Source organism: Boleophthalmus pectinirostris, unplaced genomic scaffold (genome assembly GCF_026225935.1).
Source record: "Boleophthalmus pectinirostris isolate CB_2022bp ecotype Guang Dong unplaced genomic scaffold, ASM2622593v1 HiC_scaffold_16, whole genome shotgun sequence".
Taxonomy (NCBI): Eukaryota; Metazoa; Chordata; class Actinopteri; order Gobiiformes; family Gobiidae; genus Boleophthalmus; species Boleophthalmus pectinirostris.
This window is the reverse complement of record NW_026571095.1, coordinates 27,927,338-27,951,799: the sequence shown is the minus strand read 5'-3', so window position 1 is coordinate 27,951,799 and position 24,462 is coordinate 27,927,338. Positions and strand designations below refer to the sequence as shown.

The 24,462-nt window shown below is 36.3% G+C and overlaps 1 protein-coding gene across 2 annotated transcripts in view; it reads left to right on the top strand.

Moving 5' to 3' along the window:
* LOC110174910 (guanine nucleotide-binding protein G(olf) subunit alpha) overlaps positions 1 to 20,837 on the top strand; it is a 120,801-nt gene extending 99,964 nt beyond the window's left edge. For both annotated transcript variants that reach the window (XM_055151825.1, XM_055151826.1), the window contains exons 6-12: positions 6,240 to 6,294; positions 7,494 to 7,567; positions 9,982 to 10,040; positions 12,452 to 12,572; positions 16,313 to 16,443; positions 16,516 to 16,583; positions 18,675 to 20,837. In XM_055151825.1, the coding sequence (XP_055007800.1) occupies positions 6,240 to 6,294; positions 7,494 to 7,567; positions 9,982 to 10,040; positions 12,452 to 12,572; positions 16,313 to 16,443; positions 16,516 to 16,583; positions 18,675 to 18,821 (655 nt within the window). In that variant the 3' untranslated portion in view covers positions 18,822 to 20,837. The remainder of the gene's footprint in view (positions 1 to 6,239; positions 6,295 to 7,493; positions 7,568 to 9,981; positions 10,041 to 12,451; positions 12,573 to 16,312; positions 16,444 to 16,515; positions 16,584 to 18,674) is intronic.
* Positions 20,838 to 24,462: the final 3,625 nt, after the last annotated feature.

The following is a 24,462-nucleotide window of genomic DNA, read 5'->3' as shown; positions in this document are numbered from 1 at the left end:
GTTTATCGTTTATGATCGTTGAAAGAATCTATGGATTTTTTTGTTTTCGTTTATGGTCGTAATAACCAATAACAATGTTTACGAAAGCACAAAAGTTTATTGTTTATGATCGTAGAAAGAATCTAAGGATTTTTTTTGTTTTCGTTTATGGTTGTACGAACTAATAATAATGTTAACGAAGGCACAAAAGTTTATAATTTATGATCGTAGAAAGAATAAGGATTTTTTTGTTTTCGTTTATGGTCGTACAAACTAATAATAATGTTAACGAAAGCACAAAAGTTTATAATTTATGATCGTAGAAAGAATAAGGATTTTTTTGTTTTCGTTTATGGTCGCAATAACCAATAACAATGTTTACGAAAGCACAAAAGTCTATCATTTATGATCCTAGAAAAAAATGTAAGGATATTTTTGTTTTCGTTTATGGTCGTAATAACCAATAACAATGTTTACAAAAGCACTAAAGTTTATCGTTTATGATCGTAGAAAGAATCTAAGGATATTTTTGTTTTCATTTATGGTTTTACAAACTAATAATATTGTTAACGAAAGCACAAAAGTTTATAATTTATGATCGTAGAAAGAATAAGGATTTTTTTGTTTTCATTTATGGTCGTAATAACCAATAACAATGTTTACGAAAGCACAAAAGTTTATCATTTATGATCGTAGAAAGAATCTAAGGATATTTTAGTTTTCGTTTATGATTGTAGAAACTAATAATAATGTTCATGAAGCCTCAAAAATTTATCGTTTATGATCGTAGAAAGAATCTAAGGATATTTTTGTTTTCGTTTATGGTTTTACAAACTAATAATAATGATAACGAAAGCACAAAAGTTTATCGTTTATGATCATAGAAAAAATGTAAGGATTTTTTTGTTTTTGTTTATAATTGTACAAACTAATAAAAAAGTGTTACTGAAGGCACAAAAGTTTCTGGTTTATGATCTTGCAAAATAAACCACAATGAGAATGAAAGAATGTAAGGATTTTTTTTTGTTTTCGTTTATGGTTTTACAAAGTAATAATAGTGTTAACAAAGGCATAACATCGATTTTTAACCTGGTAATCTTGACATCCTTGTTCGATTATTTTTAATTTTATCACCGTTTCTCCGGCCCACGTCCCTTTTCTTTTATGGTCCTATTTTTAACTCTGCTCTCCCAATAGTACGTGTGTCACATGGCAGTCACAAAGCATCCAGTATTTATAAGCTCACTGTTTCTGCAAAGGGAGCCTCGCACAACATGACCTTTGTCTCACAATTCACCATTACTTTGTGTTTAAAGGGTTCATATGACACTGTTTTCTGATCTGTGTTAACAATGCCGTTTCCTCATCAAAAACAAAGCCCGAGTTGTGTTTTGTTTCATTCTCACATGTTTAACACACAAACCCTGCATGCTTAGGCCAAGTTCTCAAACAAAAAAAACAAAACTCTGCTCCACTTTGTGATGTCACGTGGTAGGAAGCGCTGCACCGTGCTTTTAAACTCCATACAACTTGATTTCAGACTTGGAATTGCAAATCTCTACTGAACTAAAGGTAAAAGGAGCTGTTAACTTGAAAACTACCACTTCATGACATCACAAATTGACATTACAGATGACTCAAACGTGTGTGAATGAAACAAAACACAACTCCGGGTTTGTTTTTGATGAAATAACAACATTATAACATGGTTTAAAGCTCACAAGAGTCCGTTTTGTGTCCTTTAGACTCTGTTCCATATCATCCTTGAAATCTAAATAAAATAAAACTGCTACTAATAAAACTGGATCGACTAAAACGCAGTAATTTGAAGGAATCCTGCTTGTGATTGTGATACGTTTAGACCAAAATAAATAAAAAAATCACTCTATCTTAACTACGTACTTAAAGATGTAGACAGTCTGTTGTGTTCGAGTTACTGTAAGATATTTTATTTTTTAGTTGTAGTAAGTTGGAGTTGGAGTTTAGTCCTGGTCAGCGGTGGATGAAGTACTCAGTTTAGTAAAAGTATCTAAAAGTAAAGATTACTCAAGTAAAATATAAAAATATCACATGATTCAAGTAAAACTATTCAAATGCCTGTTTAAAAATGCACTTTAAGAGTAAAAAGTAAAAGTATTTTGCAGAGATTTTTAGAACGATTAATGATTTTGGTAAATAATTAAGCTTATATAAGTGATTGAATTTATTTATTTTTGTTTTTTTTGGTGTTTTGTGTCTTTAGTTGCTCAAAGTTGGGACTGAAACTCAAATTAAATGTGCTAAAAATAAGTCTAAGTACTTTTTACTTTTCACTCCAGATCTAAAATATAGTGAAGTAGAAAGTACAGATACCTACTATTGTACAGAAGTATTCTACATTTTCTTTTCTATTTTGTTAACCTTTCACCGCTGGTCCTGGTGAACCCTGGGATAAACCCTGCTTTAGTCTTGGTTTAGCCTCGGTTTAGTCCTGGTTTAGTCCTGGTTTAGTCATAGATCTTTTCTGTTTAATCAGGTTTTGTTCAGTTCTGCTTTAATCCATTTGAAAGATTTAGTCCTGTTATACTTCTGCTTTAGTTTTGTTTTAGATGTGTTAGTTCAGTCCGGTTTGGCCTGGTTTCAGTCCTGATTTAGTTCTGGTTTAGTTCAGGTTCAGTCCAGGTTCAGTCCCACTACAGTCCAGTTTCAGTCCCCGTTCAGTCTTGATTCAGTCCTGGTTCAGTCCTTTCTTAGCCCTGTTTCATTCCTCTTTTAATCCAGTTGCAGTCCTGGTTCAATCCTATTTCAGTCCTGGTTCAGTGCTACTTCATTCCTGGTTCAGTCCCAGTACAGTCTTGAGTCAGTCCTGTTTCAGTCCTCTTTGAGTTCAGTTTCAGTTCTGATTCAGTCCTTTCATTGCCCTGTTTCAGTCCTCTTTTAGTCCACTTTCAGTCCTAGATCAGGCCCAGTACAGTCTTGATTCAGTCCTGGTCCTGCCCTGGTTTAGTGATGGTTCAGTCCTTTCTTAGCCCTCTGTTAGTCCTAGTTCAGTCTCAGTACAGTCTTGGTTCAGTCCTTTCTTAGCCCTGTTTCAGTCCTCTTTTAGTCCAGTTTCAGTCCAGTTTCAGTCCTAGATCAGGCCCAGTACAGTCTTGATTCAGTCCTGGTCCTGCCCTGGTTTAGTGATGGTTTCAGTCCTTTCTTAGCCCTCTGTTAGTCCAGTTCAGTCTCAGTACAATCTTGTTCAGTCCTTTCTTAGCCCTGTTTCAGTCCTCTTTTAGTCCAGTTCAGTCCAGTTCAGTCCTAGATCAGGCCCAGTACAGTCTTGAGTCAGTCCTGTTTCAGTCCTCTTTGAGTTCAGTTTCAGTTCTGATTCAGTCCTTTCATTGCCCTGTTTCAGTCCTCTTTTAGTCCACTTTCAGTCCTAGATCAGGCCCAGTACAGTCTTGATTCAGTCCTGGTCCTGCCCTGGTTTAGTGATGGTTCAGTCCTTTCTTAGCCCTCTGTTAGTCCTAGTTCAGTCTCAGTACAGTCTTGGTTCAGTCCTTTCTTAGCCCTGTTTCAGTCCTCTTTTAGTCCAGTTTCAGTCCAGTTTCAGTCCTAGATCAGGCCCAGTACAGTCTTGATTCAGTCCTGGTTCAGTCCTGCTTCAGTCCTGGTCCAGCCCTGGTTTAGTCCTGGCTTAGCCCTCTGTTAGTCCTAGTTCAGTCCCAGTACAGTCTTGGTTCAGTCTTGGTTCAGTCTTGGTTCAGTCCTGGTTCAGTCCTGGTTCAATCCTTTCTTAGCCCTGTTTCAGTCCTCTGTTAGTCCAGTTTCAGTCCAGTTTCAGCCCTGGTTCAGTCCTGGTTCAGTCCTTTCTTAGCCCTGTTTCAGTCCTCTTTCAGTCCAGTTTCAGTCCTGTTCGGGTTCGTCCCTGTCTCTGTGCTCCGGCTGCTGTGGCTCTGCTCTCTCAGAATCTCCTCCACTCTCTGGGCCTTATGTAATCACAGTCAGAGACGGACAGAAATAGCCCAGACTGAGCCGCTGTGTCCTCTGGTGGACACGAGCGGTACTGCACAGGCCTCAGCAGCAGCAGCAGACATGGCGTTTCCCTGAACACAGACCAGGCACAACTGAGAGACTAAAACCACCACAATACAGTTTAATAATATTTTTCTATCTCCTTATCTACTTTGATCTATCTACATTTCACATTTGATAATATTTTTCACCATTTAATGATATTTTTCTATTTCCTTTTTTCACTTTTATCTATATCTACTTTTCACCATTTAATAATATTTTTCTATCTCCTTTTTTCACTTTTTCACTTTTAACTATATCTATTTTTCACATTTAATAAAATTTTTCTATCTCTTTTTTTTTTTTTTTTTTTTTACATTTTTTCCATTTTTATCTGTCTACTTTTCACATTTAATAATATTTTTCACCGTTTAATAATATTTTTTATCTACTTGTCTACTTTTATCTATCTGTTTTTTACATCTGATAATATTTTTCACCATTTAATAATATTTTTCTATCTCCTTATCTACTTTTATCTTTCTACTTTTCACATTTTTTCACTTTTATCTATCTATTTTTTACATTTGTATCCACTTATAGCCTATTCTATACTAGAAAATAGACTCAAGACTCAATACTGATTCTGATACCACAATGATAAGAAAAAAAAACTTAATTTAGAATTTCATTTTGAACATTACATAATTTTACTTTGTGGTTTTAGTATCAATTTGTATCTGATCTTCAATACTTTTCACATCCCTAATGGCGGCAGTTCATTTTTTTTATTTCATGATTAGATTAGAGTTGTCAAAATAGTAATTATAGCATTGAAAGAAAATACACAGTCCAATATACATTTTCTCTTTCTTATCATGATTAATTTTTGGCCATATTGTTTTTCCATTATGGCCGGTTTCACTTCGTGGAAACCGTCTGACCTCACAGGATTAGGTTTCGTTCGCTCGACCATAGGCGGATACTTTTTTAATGTAACGAATCGCTGCTGTTTGGTCGTGACGAATGTAATGCGCCAAATCCCGTAGGAAGAAGGGCAATAACGCCTTTCCCCTTGATAAAATTCACCAAACATGGCTTCACAGCTCTTCGCTGATTGGCCGGTGCGCGGTCTACAACTTCTGGGGTTCTTGCAAATCGTCTAGTGTATTCCGATTCCTGACCTAATCGCTGGAGAAATTGGATACTGGAAACCTGCTTTGTGCTTTGGTCTTGTTTATAAAAATGGCTCTAATAAAGTGGATCTTATTGGGTATATTGGTATATGTATGTATATTTAGTAGGGATGTAATGATATTCAAATTTCTCAATACAGTATTTTCACGATATACATCCCATGGTACGATATTTATTGCGATATTTTACAGAAACTAACAAAACTTTTTCCTTTTAAAATGCCTTGACAAGACTTTTGTTCCGTCATAAACCAAAGAATTAAAATTAAAAAAAAAAAAATCTTAAAAATTATGATTCTGATTATTATTTTTATTTCTTTTCATGTAGTCTGCATTGTAATGGAGCAAAGGACCATGGTCTATGTAGTTCACTCAGTTTTTTTTTTAGCTATTACTGCACCAAAACAATGAATTTAAGCAAAGAGACTTGTAATTCAATATATTGTGATGGTCCATGATATTATTGTGAGACTTTTGACGATACGATAACACGATATTTCGGTTATTGTTTTGACCTGATGGACTTATGTTACCAGATCTCCAGTGGTCTAAAGTTATGAGTTGGTGGTTTTCAGATTCTGTGATGTGAGAGCCAGATTTCCCTTGTGTTTACATTGTAATTTATCATGAAATATCCAAAAGTAAATGCATAAGTGATTAATTAGAAGCTGTTTATTAAGGAGAAGACCTAAGAACTCATCAAATTCAAACAAAATTCTGTAAAATGTTGCCATGTCATATGAAACCCAGCATTGAATTAGTAGCATTTAGCTCATACCTTTTAAATATTTTGTTTATTTTTTTTGTCAGAAATGTTTTTATTGAGATTTTTACACACATTTTTGAAAACATAAAATGACATAAAACAAAAAAACACCCACACACAGTTCACTCAGTTGAAATTATGGTTTCTACATGATGTTAAAATTCTTCCTTTTCCTTTCTTCCTTCTTCCTTTACCATTCTACCTTTTTATGTAGCTCAACTTACCTTTTTTGCTGCTTATGTTTTGTCGATTTTTCTCGTAACTTTGGGATTTTAGATCTTAAAAACCTAAACATCTTCTGTGTCTGTGTGTTACAGTTTTCTGGACAGAATCGACTCAGTAAGACAGAGTGACTACACACCCACGGACCAGGTAAGTGCTTCTTCTACTGTTATGTTTTTATTTTTAAAGGTGCACTGTGTAACTTTTCTGGTTCAGGGTCTGTTACTTCCTCATCTTCATGGAGATGTTGTTGCTTGCTTTGTCCAAGATGCTCCACAGTATCGCATTAAACGTCTCTATCTCCATGGAGACAAAAAAGTGACACCACCATGCCAAGTTAGTAGCAGTAGTAGTATTTTTAATTTTTTTTTATTCGGTCATGATCCATGGGGTTGACCGAATAAAAAAATAAAAAATACTACTACTGCTACTGTTTAGGCTGAAGTAAAAAGTACTTATAACGCCAAACCCTTTGAAATAACGACAGAAATCCAAGAAAGAAAGCGACGTATGAAGAGCAAGTTTGCATTTACAATTTCACTTACAACTTACTGTATATACTGTATAAGAGACAAAATATAAATTAAAACAAACAACAAATTTAACACATAATTCATTCATTCCAAAGCTCTATATCTTTAAAAACATAACGCTTTATTCTTTTCTTTTAAAGGCTTCTACAGTGTTTGACTTTTTTGAAATCATCACTCAGATTGTTCCATACACTAACCCCTCGAACAGAAATACAATCACTTATTTTTATTTTTAACGATGCCAGTTTTGTTTTCGTTTATTTATACAAACCTCAAAATTCACCGCCTACGATCAAAACATTGCCTTTTGTTTTGGTGCGATCGTGGACGAGGAATTTTGTGCCTTCTTTAGACGCCAGATCTGTGGAGAGTCGACCCTGCTCGTGTTTTTTTAAGCTCTAAAAACACCAATAATTGAATAAATGTGAGATAGATAAGTTTAATGCTACTGTGGAACATTTCAGGCAAAGCAATAACATCTTCATGGGAAAAAAATCTGCCAGAAAAATTACACAATGCACCTTTAATATATAAATCTGTGTTTCTGTCAATCATCATATCATCTTACGACCTCTTTGTATATAACTGTGATTTATATTATGATATTTGTGTACATACATCGTCTTATTGATACCAGTCTCTTTATTTATTGCTACTTATTTAGACTTTTTTTTATATATTTTTTACTCTTTGTTATTGTAATATCAGGTAATTCTGTATGTGAGCTACTATGTGCAAGTAATTTCCCTTGTGGATCAATAAAGTCTAAGTCTAAATCTAAACGTTGAACTAAAATCGGTGTCTTTTCTGTTCTAGGACCTTCTACGCTGCCGAGTGTTAACTTCAGGGATTTTCGAGACGCGGTTCCAAGTAGATAAAGTCAACTTTCAGTAAGTTTCAATCAGAATATGTTTTACCAAATAATTCAGTAATCATGAGTAATTAACTAGTAAAATAATTTTTGACTATAATCGTTTAAGTCAAGAGAGAACTGAAAGAAATTGAGAAAAGCTGAGATTCAAAATTGCCCAAGAAATATTATTAGAATAGTTGTGAGAAAATATAATATAAAATATAATATATTTTTGGTTGGTTTTTGGTCAATCTCTGCCCCTGCTGTAATCAGAGCAGTCTTGAGTGATGTCACCAAGTACTTAAAACTGCAGAGGCCACTGGAGGCAGAACACACTTTTATGCATTGCACTAAAATTACCCCCCAAAAAGCTCTAGGAACTGAAGAAAATGCTAAAACACCATTTAGCTATACAGTGGCTTATCTCCATGTATGAAATGTAATGTATGAAATTGTAAAAAGATTGTAAAAACGACTTGAGGAAAGACTGGTGCGCTATGTCAGACTAATATTGTATAATTCATTGTGTCATTTGCCAAGCCTGTAGAACACAAGTTTTATAAAATATGTTTTGTATAAATTGTAAAAGCAGCTTTTAGGGTCAAAATAAGACCACTGTGTGCTGTCTGCATCTGATTATAAAGCATTTTTATTGTCCGCAAACCAGAACCTAAGGCTTGTGCTCTTTTAGAAAGCCAGTTTTTGTTAGTATTAAACGGCAAAACTCTTCACTGGCCTCTGAAAGTATGAAAAGTTCTTGTGAAAAAGTAGGAAATTGAGTAATACATACATAGAAACTTAAAGTTATATTTTTTTCAGCCCTGATTATAACGCATTTTTACTGTCCGTGAACCTGGAACCAAGGCTGATGTTCTATTAGAATTCTAGTTATTCTTAGCAGGGTAGTAAACGGGGGCAAATAGGTCTGTTTTCCGAGGCCCCAGGGTTTTAGGGGCCCAGAATTGTACCCTTTTCCTTTTAATTTATATTAGAGGGGGGCCTGCTCCCAAATTTCTGTCAACGTGCCTGATTATTTGTGTTAAAAGTCAAAACTCTGCCTCTTAAAGTTGTGAAAAGCTTTTATAAACTCTTCAAGCTGAAAAATTTGGAAAGTGAGGAATAAATTTTATCCATCCACATTAAATAAAAGTGATATTTTGCCCTATGAATGAATAAATAAATAAAACAAACTTCGATATAATTTAAATAAAACAAATAACCGTGACATTTTGACCCTCCATCCCTCCCCTCACGCTCTCTGTCTCTGCTCTGGTCCTATTCGGAGGTATCGACTGGAGCTTCCTGTTACAGAAGCAGCCGATAATGGCAGCTGGTTTTATAAGCGTTTGACCCAGATTCTGTAGAGCAGACACAGCGCGCTCACTCCATCTGAAACAAACCTTTGTATTAAACGGTATCTGTGATTTAAACTAGTGTCAGGCACAGCTCCCTCCCCTTTGGGCTCGGAGTCGGACCACCGCAGCGTGACCAGGGTCAAAGAGGGAACTGGAGAAATGTGCTTAGAAAGAAGAGCGAAATTGTTCATGAAATATTATCGGAATAGTCGTTGAGAAAATACGCTAACTTCATACGATTATCGGAGTGGAAAAAAGAAGCGAAAAAGTTTGGTTTCACTCAAGTTAACGTGGAACTAAACACTGTGCGTATGGTGTTTGAGAAGCATTATCGAATGTTCCAATAAATGTGCAGCTTTCTGGTCAAAATCGCCTAATTCTCAGTCTGTTCTGCCTCTAGTGGGCTCTGTGATTTCAAGTAGTTGGTGACATCACGTAGGACTGCCCTGGTGTGTTTCTGATTGCAAACACCAGGCTGCAGAGGCAGAATTTGAAGTGTTAATCCCTGTTAGACCAATCACACTGCTCCACGCCTGTATTATGCCATTTTCTGATCTGATAAATCACTTCTACGACTCATTATAAATACAAATACTACTACTTAACTACACTTAAAGGTCCTATATTACACAAACTTGCCTCTTATGACCTTTAAGTCATGTTAGAATGTTGTTTACTCATCGCAAACAAACCCAGAATTGTGTTTTGTTTCATTTACACACATATTTAGGCTGAGTTCTTTTCTCAAACAGAAAATACTCCACCTTGTGATGTCATATGGTAATACAGGAAGTGCTCTAATGTGCTTTTTAACACCATTTACCTTCACTAGAATCATTTGAATGATTTCTGTCCTGGAATTGTCAATCTCCATTCAACTAAAGGTAAAGGGCAACTGTTAACATGAAAACATTTTGAGCTTTGGCGATACAGAAACTATTAATAAAGGATCACACAATGAAACAAAACACAACTCCAGGTTTGTTTTCGATGAGGTAACAACATGTAAACATGGCATGAATGAATATGTAAAAGTCTTTGGCACACTTTGACCACACGAGGCGCTATTCTGACCAGAATTGTGTTGTGTCCGCAGCATGTTCGACGTTGGAGGCCAGAGAGACGAGAGGAGAAAATGGATCCAATGCTTTAACGGTAAAATGTTTCATATATGTTTTTATTTAATGTAAAGTGCAGAGACAGACTTGATGATGATTTTCAGTTTTTAATCAATCGTAACACATAGAGAGAGATAGTATTAGCCAGAGGTGTCAAAATATTACAACACTGAAATTCAGTACTCTCAAAAACTATTACTATTAGTATTATAAAGTGTCTGTAAATAAATCATAGACTGCAAGAGAGTTACAGTTTCAGGCAGCTCCTTATTAGGAATAGATTTGCAGACAACATTGTGAAATAAAAACACCAGAATCATGTAGAGTGGGTTAACACAAACATTATAAGCCCAAAATGATGAGCCTGACAGCAGCAGTTTTTTCCATCCAAAGTGAATTGGAGCCAAAGTCAATGGAGCCGTAAGCTGCCTGTTGTGGAAAAAATGATATATCTCTTGAAGATAAATAATGAATCCATTTGCGAAGCCCGATGAGTTTTTGGAATATAGACCAAGGTTTATTCTTGTTACAGCAGATATGGACAGGGCCTAGACCTGTTCTGGCCAAAGCCCAACAGCCTCTCACCCCCAGCAGTATCTCACATGTCTCCCATGTCTGCCCCCATCTCTCATGTCTCTCCCCATGTCCCTCCCACAGCATTTGAGCTCTCAGTATTTATACAGAAATACAAGTTACATACATATCAATGCAGAGTGACTTTGGTTTCAGAGGCTGGTGCTAAATTAACATACAGTGATAACAAAAGGCTTCCTGAAGGAGGAGACAGTTGTGCCTGATGAACCTTTACACATGTTCATGACTGGTCTGGGTTTCAGGTAGAAATCACATTAATTTACACAAGACAGACTGAGAGAAATCTTTCCACAATCTAAATTTCTATCACACTGCCCATGCTCACTTCCTGTTTGGGATGTGACGTTTAGCGGCTTAGAAATGTCCATTTATATAAACAGTCTTTTACTGTATATAATTTCATGTGGCAATGAGAAAGTAAAATATTCTCTAGAAGTCAGAGGTGGGACCAAGTCGTTGTTTTTTTGCGAGTCTCAAGTAAACCTCCAGTCTTTCACCTCAAGTCCCAGTTCCAATTTCAGTCTCGAGTCACTGGCCCATAAATCCAAGTCAAGTACAAGTCGTCTGCTTTGAGCTTCAAGTCATTTCAAGTCTTTAAACCAAAATATAACTTAGATTTTTGCAGTTTATTCTTTTAATATTGAACTGTGCTTAAAAAGTCCCATTGTATATTTATATATGTGTATTTATTTAAGAGTTATACATTTTTTTCTTCTTTTTAAATGTCTTTGGGGGCAGGAGTGCTACTTGGATATACAAAAATTGTGCAGAATTGTCCTTTTGGTGCTCTTCAGTGTAGGGGCCAGACTCAAATACAAAGTAGGAAAAAACTGAGGCACTCAAAAAGTACAACATTTTTCAAAATTTGTCTCAGTTTTTTCCTTCTTTGTATTTACGACATGCGTCATTTTGTCATGTATTCTGCACTGAAATGGAAGGATCATGTTCTATGTAGTTCCCTCTGTTTTACTGTGTTGTACTTTATATTACTGTAGTACATTTGAGGATACCACATCACAATACTTCAGTTCTATCCAAAGTAACAAACAGAGAAGTGTGAGGGACATGTTCCACTTTGTTCCTGTAAAATTAATCACCGCATTTATCAACCGTAAAGAGAAAAGTATTTTATAAAAACATATTTTTTAGGAGAAGCTTCGAGTCTTCTCAAGTCACAGGGCCAAGTCCAAATCTTAAGTCACTGACCTTCAAGTCCAAGTCGAGTCCCAAGTCTTAGTCTATTTTATCAAGTCAAATCTCACACCCTAATAGTGACTCACAACTGGCAACTCTGCTAAAAGTTGGTTCAAAGTGCTGGACAGTGAGGGACAGTAAGTACGTAAGCAACTCAATAAAACAATGAAACAAGAATATGTCGTGTTTTGAGCGGCTCCTCCTCTTCCTAAGACATTTCTTCTATGAGAGACCAAACAAATTCTCTTAACTAACATATCGAAGAATCATTGTAAGATTTTGTTTGAATTAATTACTGCAAACTTGAGTATGAATTCAAAGCTTATGAGTTCCATCCTCTAATAAAAACCTATAATTTATATGTATAAAAGTAGAATTATTGTGGCTGCAAAGTTTTAATTTATTTTGTTTTTTTACTGCTTGGATATTGCTTTTTTAAATTACTGCTGGCTAAATTCGGATCAACTCTAGGTTAGATTAGGACTTGAACAGGACCAAACCAGGACAAGTAACACTCTCAAGTCCTGTGTTTCGTCTCTATTTTAAACTGCAAGCGTGAACTCAACCTAACTTAGCCTTTTAGAACAATCCAAATCTATATGTTATGAAACCGTCACACTGAATGCTCTTTGCTGATGTAATTCCCCGTGTGTCCTGTAGATGTCACTGCGATCATCTTCGTGGTGGCCAGCAGCAGCTACAACATGGTAATAAGGGAAGACAACAACACCAACAGACTACGGGAAGCACTCGACCTCTTCCGCAGCATTTGGAACAACAGGTTTGTCACAGTCTGCTAGTCTATGTAAAATTCACACACTTATTTAATACGAAAATGTAATTATTAAAGGGCATGTATTATTATTATTTTCTGATCTGTGTTAGAATGTTGTTTCCTGAAGTTGTGTTTTGTTTCATTCACAAATCCTGCATATTTAGGCTGAGTTTTTCTCTCTACATCACATTACAAGCTGGAACAGAGCATTTTGAGTTTTAGAGACAGACTAATAATAAAAGATTACTCAAACATAACACAAAACACAACTCCAGGTATGTTTTTGATGTGGTAACAACATTATAACATGGATTAAAGCTCACAAGAATAAATACAACCTCTAAATACAATAGTTAAAGCAGTCATTCTCAGACATTTTTAAACAAAGTACTACATCAGTAAAATGTGTTTGAGTTTTTACGTGATTTTAGGGATCATTACACTGGACTTACATTAATTTCCTGTAGACTGTTTATGTCTTTACTTGCCTAAACTAAACCCTAAATCCAAATCTGAACTTTAAATCATGTTGATCTAATAATAGAGGATTTATGGCAGGTCCCCATTGATTTTGGTTCCTACAATGTGAGAGATACTCCCCATCATGTCTGAACTGGGACTAAACCAGGACTAGAACAGGACCAAACCAAGTCTACATGGGGACACCTGGCTGCAGGGGTGGAGGTTGACGTGGATACCAATGAAGTGGATTAGGCCAATCACATTGCTCCTTATATGTCCAGACCTGCCCCTCCTCCTTCCTCACTCTTTGCAAAAATATCAAAATATTGATATATCATATTGTTTAATATGATGATACAGTATCGATATCATGGGCTGCTGTATCGATATATGGCCAAGAGAATTTTTTGGTATATTTTACTCAATTATTTTGTTACAGTGCTACAGTTTTGTTGCTTGTTTAGAGGAAGAAAACTCGTTTTTGCGACACATTTCACGTATTCACTGTTTGATGATTAAAATGTTTGTGTTTCATATTAAATTTGCACAAGAAGTGATTTAACAAAGACGTTTAGTATCACAGACTTGATTTAGCCTATTGTTTTTATTGAACCGTATCGAATCGATTTGTATATTTGAAATATACCGTACTGAATCGAAAGTGCATTGAATCGAGATATGTATCGTATCGTGGCCTACGTATTAAGACATGCATCATACTGTGGCCTATGTATCAAGATATGCATCGTATCGTGGCCTATGTATCGAGATATGTATCGAATCGTGACCTATGTATCGAGATATGTATCGAATCGTGACCTATGTATTAAGATATGCATGATACTGTGGCCTGTGTATCAAGATATGTATCGAATCGTGAGCTATGTATCGAGATATGTATCGAATCGTGGCCTATGTATCGAGATATGTATCGAATCGTGGCCTATGTATCGAGATATGTATCGAATCGTGGCCTATGTATCGAGATATGTATCGAATCGTGACCTATGTATCGAGATATGTATCGAATCGTGGCCTATGTATCGAGATATGTATCGAATCGTGGCCTATGTATCGAGATATGTATCAAGATATGTATCGAATCGTGGCCTGTGTATTGAGATATGTATCAAGATATGTATCGAATCGTGGCCTGTGTATCTGAGATATGTATCAAGATATGTATCGAATCGTGGCCTATGTATCGAGATATGTATCGAATCGTGGCCTATGTATCAAGATATGTATCGAATCGTGGCCTATGTATCGAGATATGTATCGAATCGTGGCCTATGTATCGAGATATGTATCGAATCGTGGCCTATGTATCAAGATATGTATCGAATCGTGGCCTATGTATCGAGATATGTATCGAATCGTGGCCTGTGTATTGAGATATGTATCAAGATATGTATCGAATCGTGGCCTGTGTATTGAGATATGTATCAAGATATGTATCGAATCGTGGCCTATGTATCGAGATATGTATCGAATCGTGGCCTGTGTATCGAGATATGTATCGAATCGTGGCCTATGTATCGAGATATGTATCGAATCGTGGCCTATGTATCGAGATATGTATCGAATTGTGGCCTGTGTATTGAGATATGTATCGAATCGTGGCCTATGTATCGAGATATGTATCGAATCGTGGCCTGTGTATTGAGATATGTATCAAGATATGTATCGAATCGTGGCCTATGTATCGAATTGTATCTGTGTATTGAGATATGTATCAAGATATGTATCGAATCGTGGCCTATGTATCGAATATGGCCTGTGTATTGAGATATGTATCAAGATATGTATCGAATCGTGGCCTGTGTATTGAGATATGTATCAAGATATGTATCGAATCGTGGCCTATGTATCGAATCGTGGCCTGTGTATTGAGATATGTATCAAGATATGTATCGAATCGTGGCCTATGTATATTGTGGCCTGTGTATTGAGATATGTATCAAGATATGTATCGAATCGTGGCCTATGTATCGAGATATGTATCAAGATATGTATCGAATCGTGACCTATGTATCGAGATATGTATCAAGATATGTATCGAATCGTGGCCTATGTATCGAGATATGTATCGAATCGTGGCCTGTGTATTGAGATATGTATCAAGATATGTATCGAATCGTGGCCTATGTATCAAGATATGTATCGAATCGTGGCCTGTGTATTGAGATATGTATTGAGATATGTATCGAATCGTGGCCTATGTATCGAGATATGTATCAAGATATGTATCGAATCGTGGCCTGTGTATTGAGATATGTATCAAGATATGTATCGAATCGTGACCTATGTATCGAGATATGTATCGAATCGTGGCCTGTGTATTGAGATATGTATATCGAATCGTGACCTATGTATCAAGATATGTATCGAATCGTGGCCTGTGTATCGAGATATGTATAAGATATGTATCGAATCGTGCCTATGTATCGAGATATGTATCAAGATATGTATCGAATCGTGGCTGTGTATGAGATATGTATCAAGATATGTATCGAATTGTGGCCTATGTATCGAGAAATGTATCGAATCGTGGCCTGTGTATGAGATATGTATCGAATCGTGGCCTATGTATCAAGTATGTATCGAATCTGTGTATTGAGATATGTATATCGATATGGATCGTGGCTATGTATCGAGATATGTATCGAATCGTGGCCTGTGTATTGAGATATGTATCAAGATATGTATCGAATCGTGGCCTATGTATCGAGATATGTATCGAATCGTGGTGTATTGAGATATGTATCAAGATATGTATCGAATCGTGGCCTATGTATCGAGATATGTATCGAATCGTGGCCTATGTATCGAGATATGTAACAGAAAAAAAAAATAAATAATAATTTAAAAAAACATATATACATACATTAAGACCCTCCCCCACCCTAAAACACACAAGTCACTCAATTTGAATTATGATTTCTACAAGTCAAAATGGCAACTAAATGTCTTTAAAGTCCTCAGGTTTTCCTTTAGATATGTAGCTCAGCTTCTCCAGTGCCAAATTACTACACATTAGTTTAATCCACTGATTTATTTTGGGCCTCTCCATTTCCTTCCAGTTGAGAGCAATTACATGTTTGGCCTGCAATAAACAAAAAACAACAAGCTTCTTTTTGTTTAGATTAACACTTTCTTGCTTTTTAAATATTCCTGACCCTAAAAATAAGTTATAATATTGTAATAATAATGTGTATTTTATGATTCTGTATTTATTATTCTGAATTGTGATTAAACTTTGTATTGTTTGTGTTTGTGTGCAGATGGTTACGCACTATATCCGTCATATTATTCCTCAACAAGCAGGACATGTTGGCAGAGAAAGTATTAGCTGGAAAATCCAAAATCGAAGACTACTTTCCTGAATATGCTCGCTACACCATACCAAATGAAGGTAAGTCTTTTCAAATACACATGTCGTAACGTTTAGAGCTTCGGGCTGATTGTCCCTGCGCTCTTTCCGTAGCCACCCCCGAACCCGGCGAGGACCCAAGAGTCACAAGAGCTAAGTTTTTCATCCGGGACGAGTTTCTTGTGAGTATTTTCGAAGTATTTCAAGTGCCTCGAATACAGAGAAGTACTGACATAGACATAGTTTTACATTTTCTTACGGTGAATCCAGTCTGGCATCTCTGTGGTTTCGCTGCAGGGAGGAATGACAAAGACTTACAGTATGTTAAATATGAACTGCGTATAAATGTGTACTGCATCACAGCTGACGCACTTTTGAAATAAGTAACCAACTAGAATGTACGCAATTCTGTAAGTAGGTCCTTCAGTTTAATCCACAGATTTGCGTCTGCACGTATATAAAATATGATTAACACTTCCAAACTTTGACCTCATTTTTCTCTACGTTTACTGCAGCTGGAGACACAATAACAAATTCTGAAGTGTGATATACTGCTGAAGTAAATGTAAACAAATGATAAACGATAATATTGAAACTATTTTATGGCACTGGCACAAAAACCCAAGAGCAGATTTAAACCACAAAAACTGTTCTTAAAGGTACAATATTGTTAAAAAATCATGAGTTGTAATAAATCAGGGGTGTCAAACTCAAATTCACAGAGGCTCAAAATTAAAAACTGGGACTAAGTCGTGGGCCAAACTAAATATTTATTGACAGGGTAGCTCCGGGGTCTTAAAAGTCTTAAAAAGGTCTTAAATTTCATGTTCCCAAATTAAGGCCTTAAAAAGTCTTAAATTATGTTGTCCAAGTCTTATTTTTTTCACAAAAATCTTAAATTTCATTAGCATTTTTTTGTATACTCAACCGAGCTGTAGTGCAGTGTTAAATGGAGGGAAGAAAACAAACAAAAAAAACAGAAAACGTGAAATCATGTAACATGAATGAACGTCTAATTTGGAGTATGTGCAAACAATACTTAGTTTGCCTTGTTAGAATGTTATAAATGATTTTTTGGCCATTTTACAAGCAGTTCATACTACTACAAACAGTGTTGGGGAGTAACAGATTACATGTACTGGAGTTACGTAATCAGAGTACAAATTATGAGTAACTGTTTTCAGTTACAGTTACTGTTTCAGTGAGTGGTAATTGGATTACAGTTACTTTGTTGAAATAAATGGATTACATGGCGGTATTTTCCTGTTTTCACATTATTTTTTATGTTTTTTTATTATTAATTTTTATTTTTTGGTAATTCCACTCATTGCTGGAAACTAAACCAGGTCTAAACCACAACTAAACCAGGTCTAAACTAGACCTAAACCAGGACTAAATCCAGGTCTAAACTAGACCTAAACCAGGACTAAAACCAGGTCTAAACTAGACCTAAACCAGGACTAAACCAGGACTAACCCAGGACTAAACTAGATCTAAACCAGGACTAAACCAGGATTAAACCAGGACTAAAACCAGGTCTAAACTAGACCTAAACCAGGACTAAAACCAGGTCTAAACTAGATCTAAACCAGGACTAAACCAGGACTAAAACCAGGTCTAAGCTAGATCTAAACCAGGACTAAAACCAGGCCTAAACTAGATCTAAACCAGGACTAAACCAGGACTGAACCAGGACTGAACCAGGACTAAAACCAGGTCTAAACCAGGACTAAAACCAGGTCTAAACTAGATCTAAACCAGGACTATACCAGGACTAAAACCAGGTCTAAACTAGACCTAAACTAGATCTAAACCAGGTCTAAACCAGGACTAAACCAGGACTAAAACCAGGTCTAAACTAGATCTAAACCAGGACTAAAACAGGATTTAACAGAATTTAACAGGACTAAACCATGCTGCGTGGACGTGTCTCCTCCTCTTCTATCAATAATATTTTTAATACAGTTACGTATCCTCATCTTTGCTTCTCTACAGCAAATCAAGTAATCCAAAGTATTCAGATTACGTTACTCACTTTAAGTAATTTAATGGATTACGTTACAAACTACATTTTGGGATATGTAATCTGTAACCTTCCCAACACTGACTATAAATGAGTTTTATAATGAAAGTATGTTTTGTTATTTAAAGCAGTGAGTAATGGTCATTAGAATTGGATCTGTGAGAGTCAATTTTAACACTCCACTTTTTGCTGTGTATGTTTATTACTTTATCTAAACGCTTTTTTTTTTTGTGTGTGTCTCGTGTCGCAGCGGATCAGCACTGCGAGTGGGGACGGCCGCCACTACTGCTACCCTCACTTCACCTGCGCCGTGGACACAGAGAACATCCGCCGCGTGTTCAACGACTGCAGAGACATCATACAGAGAATGCACCTGCGCCAGTACGAACTCTTGTGATGGACACGCCCCCTCTCCCCCCCGAGGCCCCGCCCCTCTCAACCCGACCCAACGCCCCGCCCCTCTCGACCCGACGCCCCCGTAAACCCCGCCCCTCTGACCTCTCACCTGCCCCGGGACGATGAAGTACTACTGAAGTGTGTCAAAATCCTCTTCTTAGCTTTTTCTACGTTTTTTCTCAATGATGACGGAATAGTTGGAGTTTTTGAAGACATTCGGGGAACAAGTTTGCCGTGTGCCGCTGGTTAATTTTTTTTTTTTTTCCATAAAACGCCTTGATTTTAAATGTCATTCCACTAAAAGAGCCTCGCGCTACCTCCTTAATTTTGCCCCTTTTGTGTCTTTTTCCTTTTCGTTTTTGTTTTTTTCATAATTTTAGTTTATTTTTCGACTTCCTTTGGACCTAATTTGTTGGGTGTGAAACTTGAAACCAACCGGACCTCATTGTAGAGGCTAGGCGTGCTATGAAGATGATTTTGTGTGAAAATGTCTGGCAACCTCCATAACGTTTCCCAATATATATTTTTGAAGGAGAAAGACAAACGTATGAAGATTTAAATGCACTTTGCTTCAGGTTCCTTAATAATTTCGTTTTTTTGAATTTTTCGTTTTGAATTTTTTTTTTTTTTTTTTTTTGTCCAGAGGAAGCATACACACACAATGTAGCATCACTATATTTATTAACCCTGGTGTTAACTCGAGGGGCGAACGGAGGAGAAATTTGTGGATTTTTTTGACTTTTTTTTTTTTTTTTTTGACAATTTTTTTTTTTTTTTTTTGAAGGATTATTATTATTCTAACGCGGGACTGAGTTTGCACCTTAGCCCCCCTCTCTACAAACTCCAAAAATACCACCCAACCCTTTCCGCTTTCAGACAGGAGGGACCACGAAGAGAAAGATGACGATTTTTGTTTTGTTTTTTTTTTCTTCTTTTTTTTGTTTAACTTGTACACTGTGCAAGGTTGGGTTATCCTGTACAGACTGTAAAATGTAATATTATTTTGTACAACCTGATTGAAAGAAAAACAAATCTACTTGTAGATCTTTGTGCCTTGAATATGGCTGTACTTGTAATATGAGCTCATGTAAGTATGTTTTTTTGACTGCGCTGTACAGCTTTGATGTCAACCTCTCTGCAGCCGACAATGACTGCGGGTGGGGCAATTTCTCTGTAGAAATTAGTTTTTTCTGGTTTATAAAAAAAAAAAAAAAAAACTGAAATCCTGTTTAGTAAAAAATAAAAAAATAGGGAAAACTCCTTAAAAACCTGTATACATTATGCAAAATTAACCACTTACCTGCAGTGAAGACAGCGCCATGCCTTTTTGTTTTCTTCTCTCTCTATTTTGGTTTGAACTCCTCCTTTCGTTTTATTTGACGATATTATTATAATGATTTGAACTTCACAGCTTTAAACAGACATTGGAAATCCATTGTTTTTTGATAGGATTTTTGCAGTATGCGTGAGGTGTATATAGAGACATAGGCATAGACGGTGCGTTTCTATGCCGGAGTGAGAGAGACTTTTCTTAATGTATGTACGTGTAAATTTATAGCTCTATTATAAATATTAATGTACAATTCAACCTGTTTAATTATGTGTGTGCCTATAGAATATGTATACAAGAAAACGTATGCATATGATAGGAAAGCATGTCTAGAGAATGGTGAACATGAGGGCGTGCAATATAACTACTAACCCTTTTCGGTCCTTTTTGGCGCCCTCTACTGGCACAGGCACTAAATGAATGTGTGAGCAGCACCGACTACAGCTCTTCTTCTTCTTCTTCTTGTTTTTCCTTCCTTCCCTCCCTCCCTGCCCTGCCCTGCCCCGTCCTTTCCCTTCCTGTGTACAAACAACATCAGCCTTTCTCTCTTCTCTTTCTCTCTTTCTGTCTCTTTCTCTTTCTCTCTTACGGCACGTCCACCCCCCCTACAGGCAGACAGAGTGAACTGACCAGGCCGATTACAAATGACATTTTTATTTTCTCTAAATAAAGAGGCACATTAGCGGACGTGGCTTCGTTTCCATTTTGGTGTCTATGTTTCTTTCTCTGATTTTTACAAATGTTATGGGATGAGCAGAGGTGGGGAGTAGGGTGCATCATTTGCCCAACTTTATGACAAATTTTTGAAAATCAATCTGTACCTAGTATCAGTTTTTTAAACTTCCATGAGAAATTTCTTGAAATTCTATTGATGTCTACTGGGTCCTTAAATCTGAGCTGAAAAATCAGTTTTTCTTTAATAGCATCAAAACATTTTTTTAATTTAGCTCTATAGTACCAGTGGAAGTTGAATAGAAATATGGACATTGTGGATCATTTGGTTCATTTTTTTGTCTCTATCATCATTAGTTTCTGAGATATGGCAAAAGTGTAATTTCTTTGGGACTTCAAAAATATTATATTATTTTAAAAATACATAATTTTTTAAAAGATATTAGTTATTTTTCTGCCAGAGCTTTATGGACACCTTTAGGATGGAACTTAAGAGGCTCGGTGGACCCAGTAGATTTTATTCAATTGAGGTAATATTCCACAGATTTTCTTTTATTTGGTATTGTCACATTTTTAAATTGGGTACAAGTTGAATTTCTGACATGAACTGAAAATGAAATGATGCACTCTAGTGGGAAGAGTAGATAAAAATCATAATAATAAAAAGTAAGAGAAATGTTATTTGAAAACATTCAAAGTTAAAGTGAAAATGATCCAAGTAAGAGTTTAAAAGTATTTGGGTGAAGTACTACTTAAGTAAGAGTAGATTAAAGATGCACTCTGTAACTTTTCTGGTGGAGGGTCCACCGTCTGCTTGTTTCCATGGAGATATTGTTGCTTAGTCTGGAATATCCCGGTATGGCATTAAACCTTTACTCAATAACAATGAGTTTTTACTGACTTAAAAACGTTTCTATTCTTACTGTGAGGAGTGGGCTCGCCGCTCCACACATCTGACATGTAACTTGGCCCTGCAGCATCACCTGTTGTCTCCATAGAGATAAACAAGTGTAATGCCATACTGTGGAACATTCCAGGCAACATCTTCATGGAGAGAAGCTGGTGACGAATCCTAGAGTAGTCGCAGTAGTAGTAGTGGTAATAGTAGTAATAGTAGTAGTAGCAGCAGCAGCAGTAGTAGTAGTAGTATTAGAAGTAGTAGTCCCTATCCTCTACCAGAAAAGTTACACAGAGCATCTTTAAGGAGTAACTGTGTACTTGTGACATAATATCTAGTTTATAAATAATTAAAATAATATTACTCAAGTAGAAGTACACAGTAGTGGTCCAAGAAATTACTCAAGAGTGAAAAAGTATTTGGGAAAAGTACTGCTCAAGTAAGAATAATTTAAACATAATTTAAAGGACAAAACATTAAATAAAAGACACAATCAGGTATTTTCAAAGAATTAGAACAACTAAATCATATCTGAAGGAGCGGTACAGGAAACACAAATCTTCAAATCATTTCATATTGTCACATAAAGATTTTGTCACTTTAGACTTACTCACAGTGGGAAGAGGAACCACAACTTTTACTGAAGGAAGAGTACTGTTACTTCAATAACAATATGACTCAAGTCGGAGTAAAGAAATGCTTGTACTCTGAAAAGTAGAGTACTGCCCACCTCTGAATATGACCATGGTTACGAAATATCTTAAAGGTTTGGTTCATATGATTATCCAGGTGAAGTGAAACCAGCTGATGAATCATATAATATCACAACATTGTAGATCCCTATAGTTTAAATAGGAGGACAGGTCAGAATTCTATGGTAAAATTTGCTCCACTGTGTTTTTAAACTCCACACACCTTCACTAGAATGATTTGGGACCATTTCAGCCCTGGAACTGTCGATCTTCACTGAACATGAGGTAAAAAGGAGCTGATAACTTGAGAACTACAACTTCATGACATCACAAGGTGGATCAGAGCAAACAAAACACAACTCCAGGTCTGTTTTTGAGAAGGTAACAACATTATAACACATCTCACAAGAGTCAGTTTGGTGTAATATTGGACCTTTAAAACATTAGAACACAACCAAAACTTAATGTACAGTATGTAACATTTTAGTGGAGGGTTTTCTACAATTGTGTTTCTTATAGAATGTTCCACAGTATGGCATTAAACTTATCTATCGCTACTGAGACGAGCAGGACATCACGTCTCCATCAAGATAAGCAAGTGGAGGAGAAAAGTTCCACAGTGATCCTTTAAGAGGCTATTTTCAGATCGTTGGGGATTCAAGTTGGGTTCACAGTTGCACTACCTGAACTAGACCAGGACTAAACCAGGACTAGAACAGGACTAAACTAGGACTAGAACAGGACTAAATTAGGACTAAATCAGGACTAGACTGGGACTAAATCAGGACTAGAACAGGACTAAGCCAGAACTAAATCAGGACTAGAACAGGACTAAACCAAGGCTAAATCAGGACTAAACCAGGACTATACCAAGACTAGACCAGGACTAAATCAGGACTAAACTAGGACTAGAACAGGACTAAACCAGGACTAAATCAGGACTAGAACAGGACTAATCCAGGACTATACCAGGACTAGACCAGGACTAAATCAGGACTAAACTAGAATTAGAACATAACTAAACTAGGACTACACCAGGACTAAATCAGGACTAGAACAGGACTAAATCAGGACTAAACTAGGACTAGAACAGGACTAAACCATCACTAAATCAGGACTAGACCAGGACTAAATCGGGACTAAACCAGAATTAGAATATAACTAAACTAGGACTAGACCGGGACTAAATCAGGACTAGAACAGGACTAAATCAGGACTAAACTAGGACTAGAACAGGACTAAACCAGGACTAGAACAGGACTAATCCAGGACTATACCAGGACTAGATCAGGACTAAATCGGGACTAAACCAGAATTAGAATATAACTAAACTAGGACTAGACCGGGACTAAATCAGGACTAGAACAGGACTAAACCAGGACTAAACCATGACTAGACCAGGATTAGATCAGGACTAAACCAGAATTAGAACATGACTAAACTAGGATTTTTGACCATGCTTTGAAGATGTGTTGCTTGGAGAAACTTTGATAAAACCTTCTTCAGATGTGATGGGGCTGTCACACCTTGACGATTTAGCCAGCCTATGCTGACGTATAAAAAATTTGGCCAATATGCTGTCGTACGTCGGATACGTTCTAGGTAAGTACTGTATAAGTTCTGAACACGCTGAATCACGCTGGCATACGGCGACATACAGCAAGATTGTCAAAAAATTTTGAGCTTGCTGAAAATTTCATACGTTTCATATATGTTTCATATATTTTTCACAAATATTTGAAAACGTAGCTATAAAAAAAGCACAAGAAAGTATTTTTGGTAGAGACACTATCTCCATGGAAACAAGCAGGTGATGGTCCCCCAACCAAAAAGCTACATAGTGCACCTTTAAGTAAAAGTTAAAAGGTAAAGAGTTATTCAAGTAAAAGTAATCATTAGTATCACATGAAAAAAATCCACTTAAGTAAAAGAATTTAAGTACTTGTTTAAAATGTACTTTGAGATTAAAAATTATAAAGTATTTTACACAAGTGTTCGGTACATATACACATATTCATAGCAACTACCGTATTTTTCGGACTATAAGTTG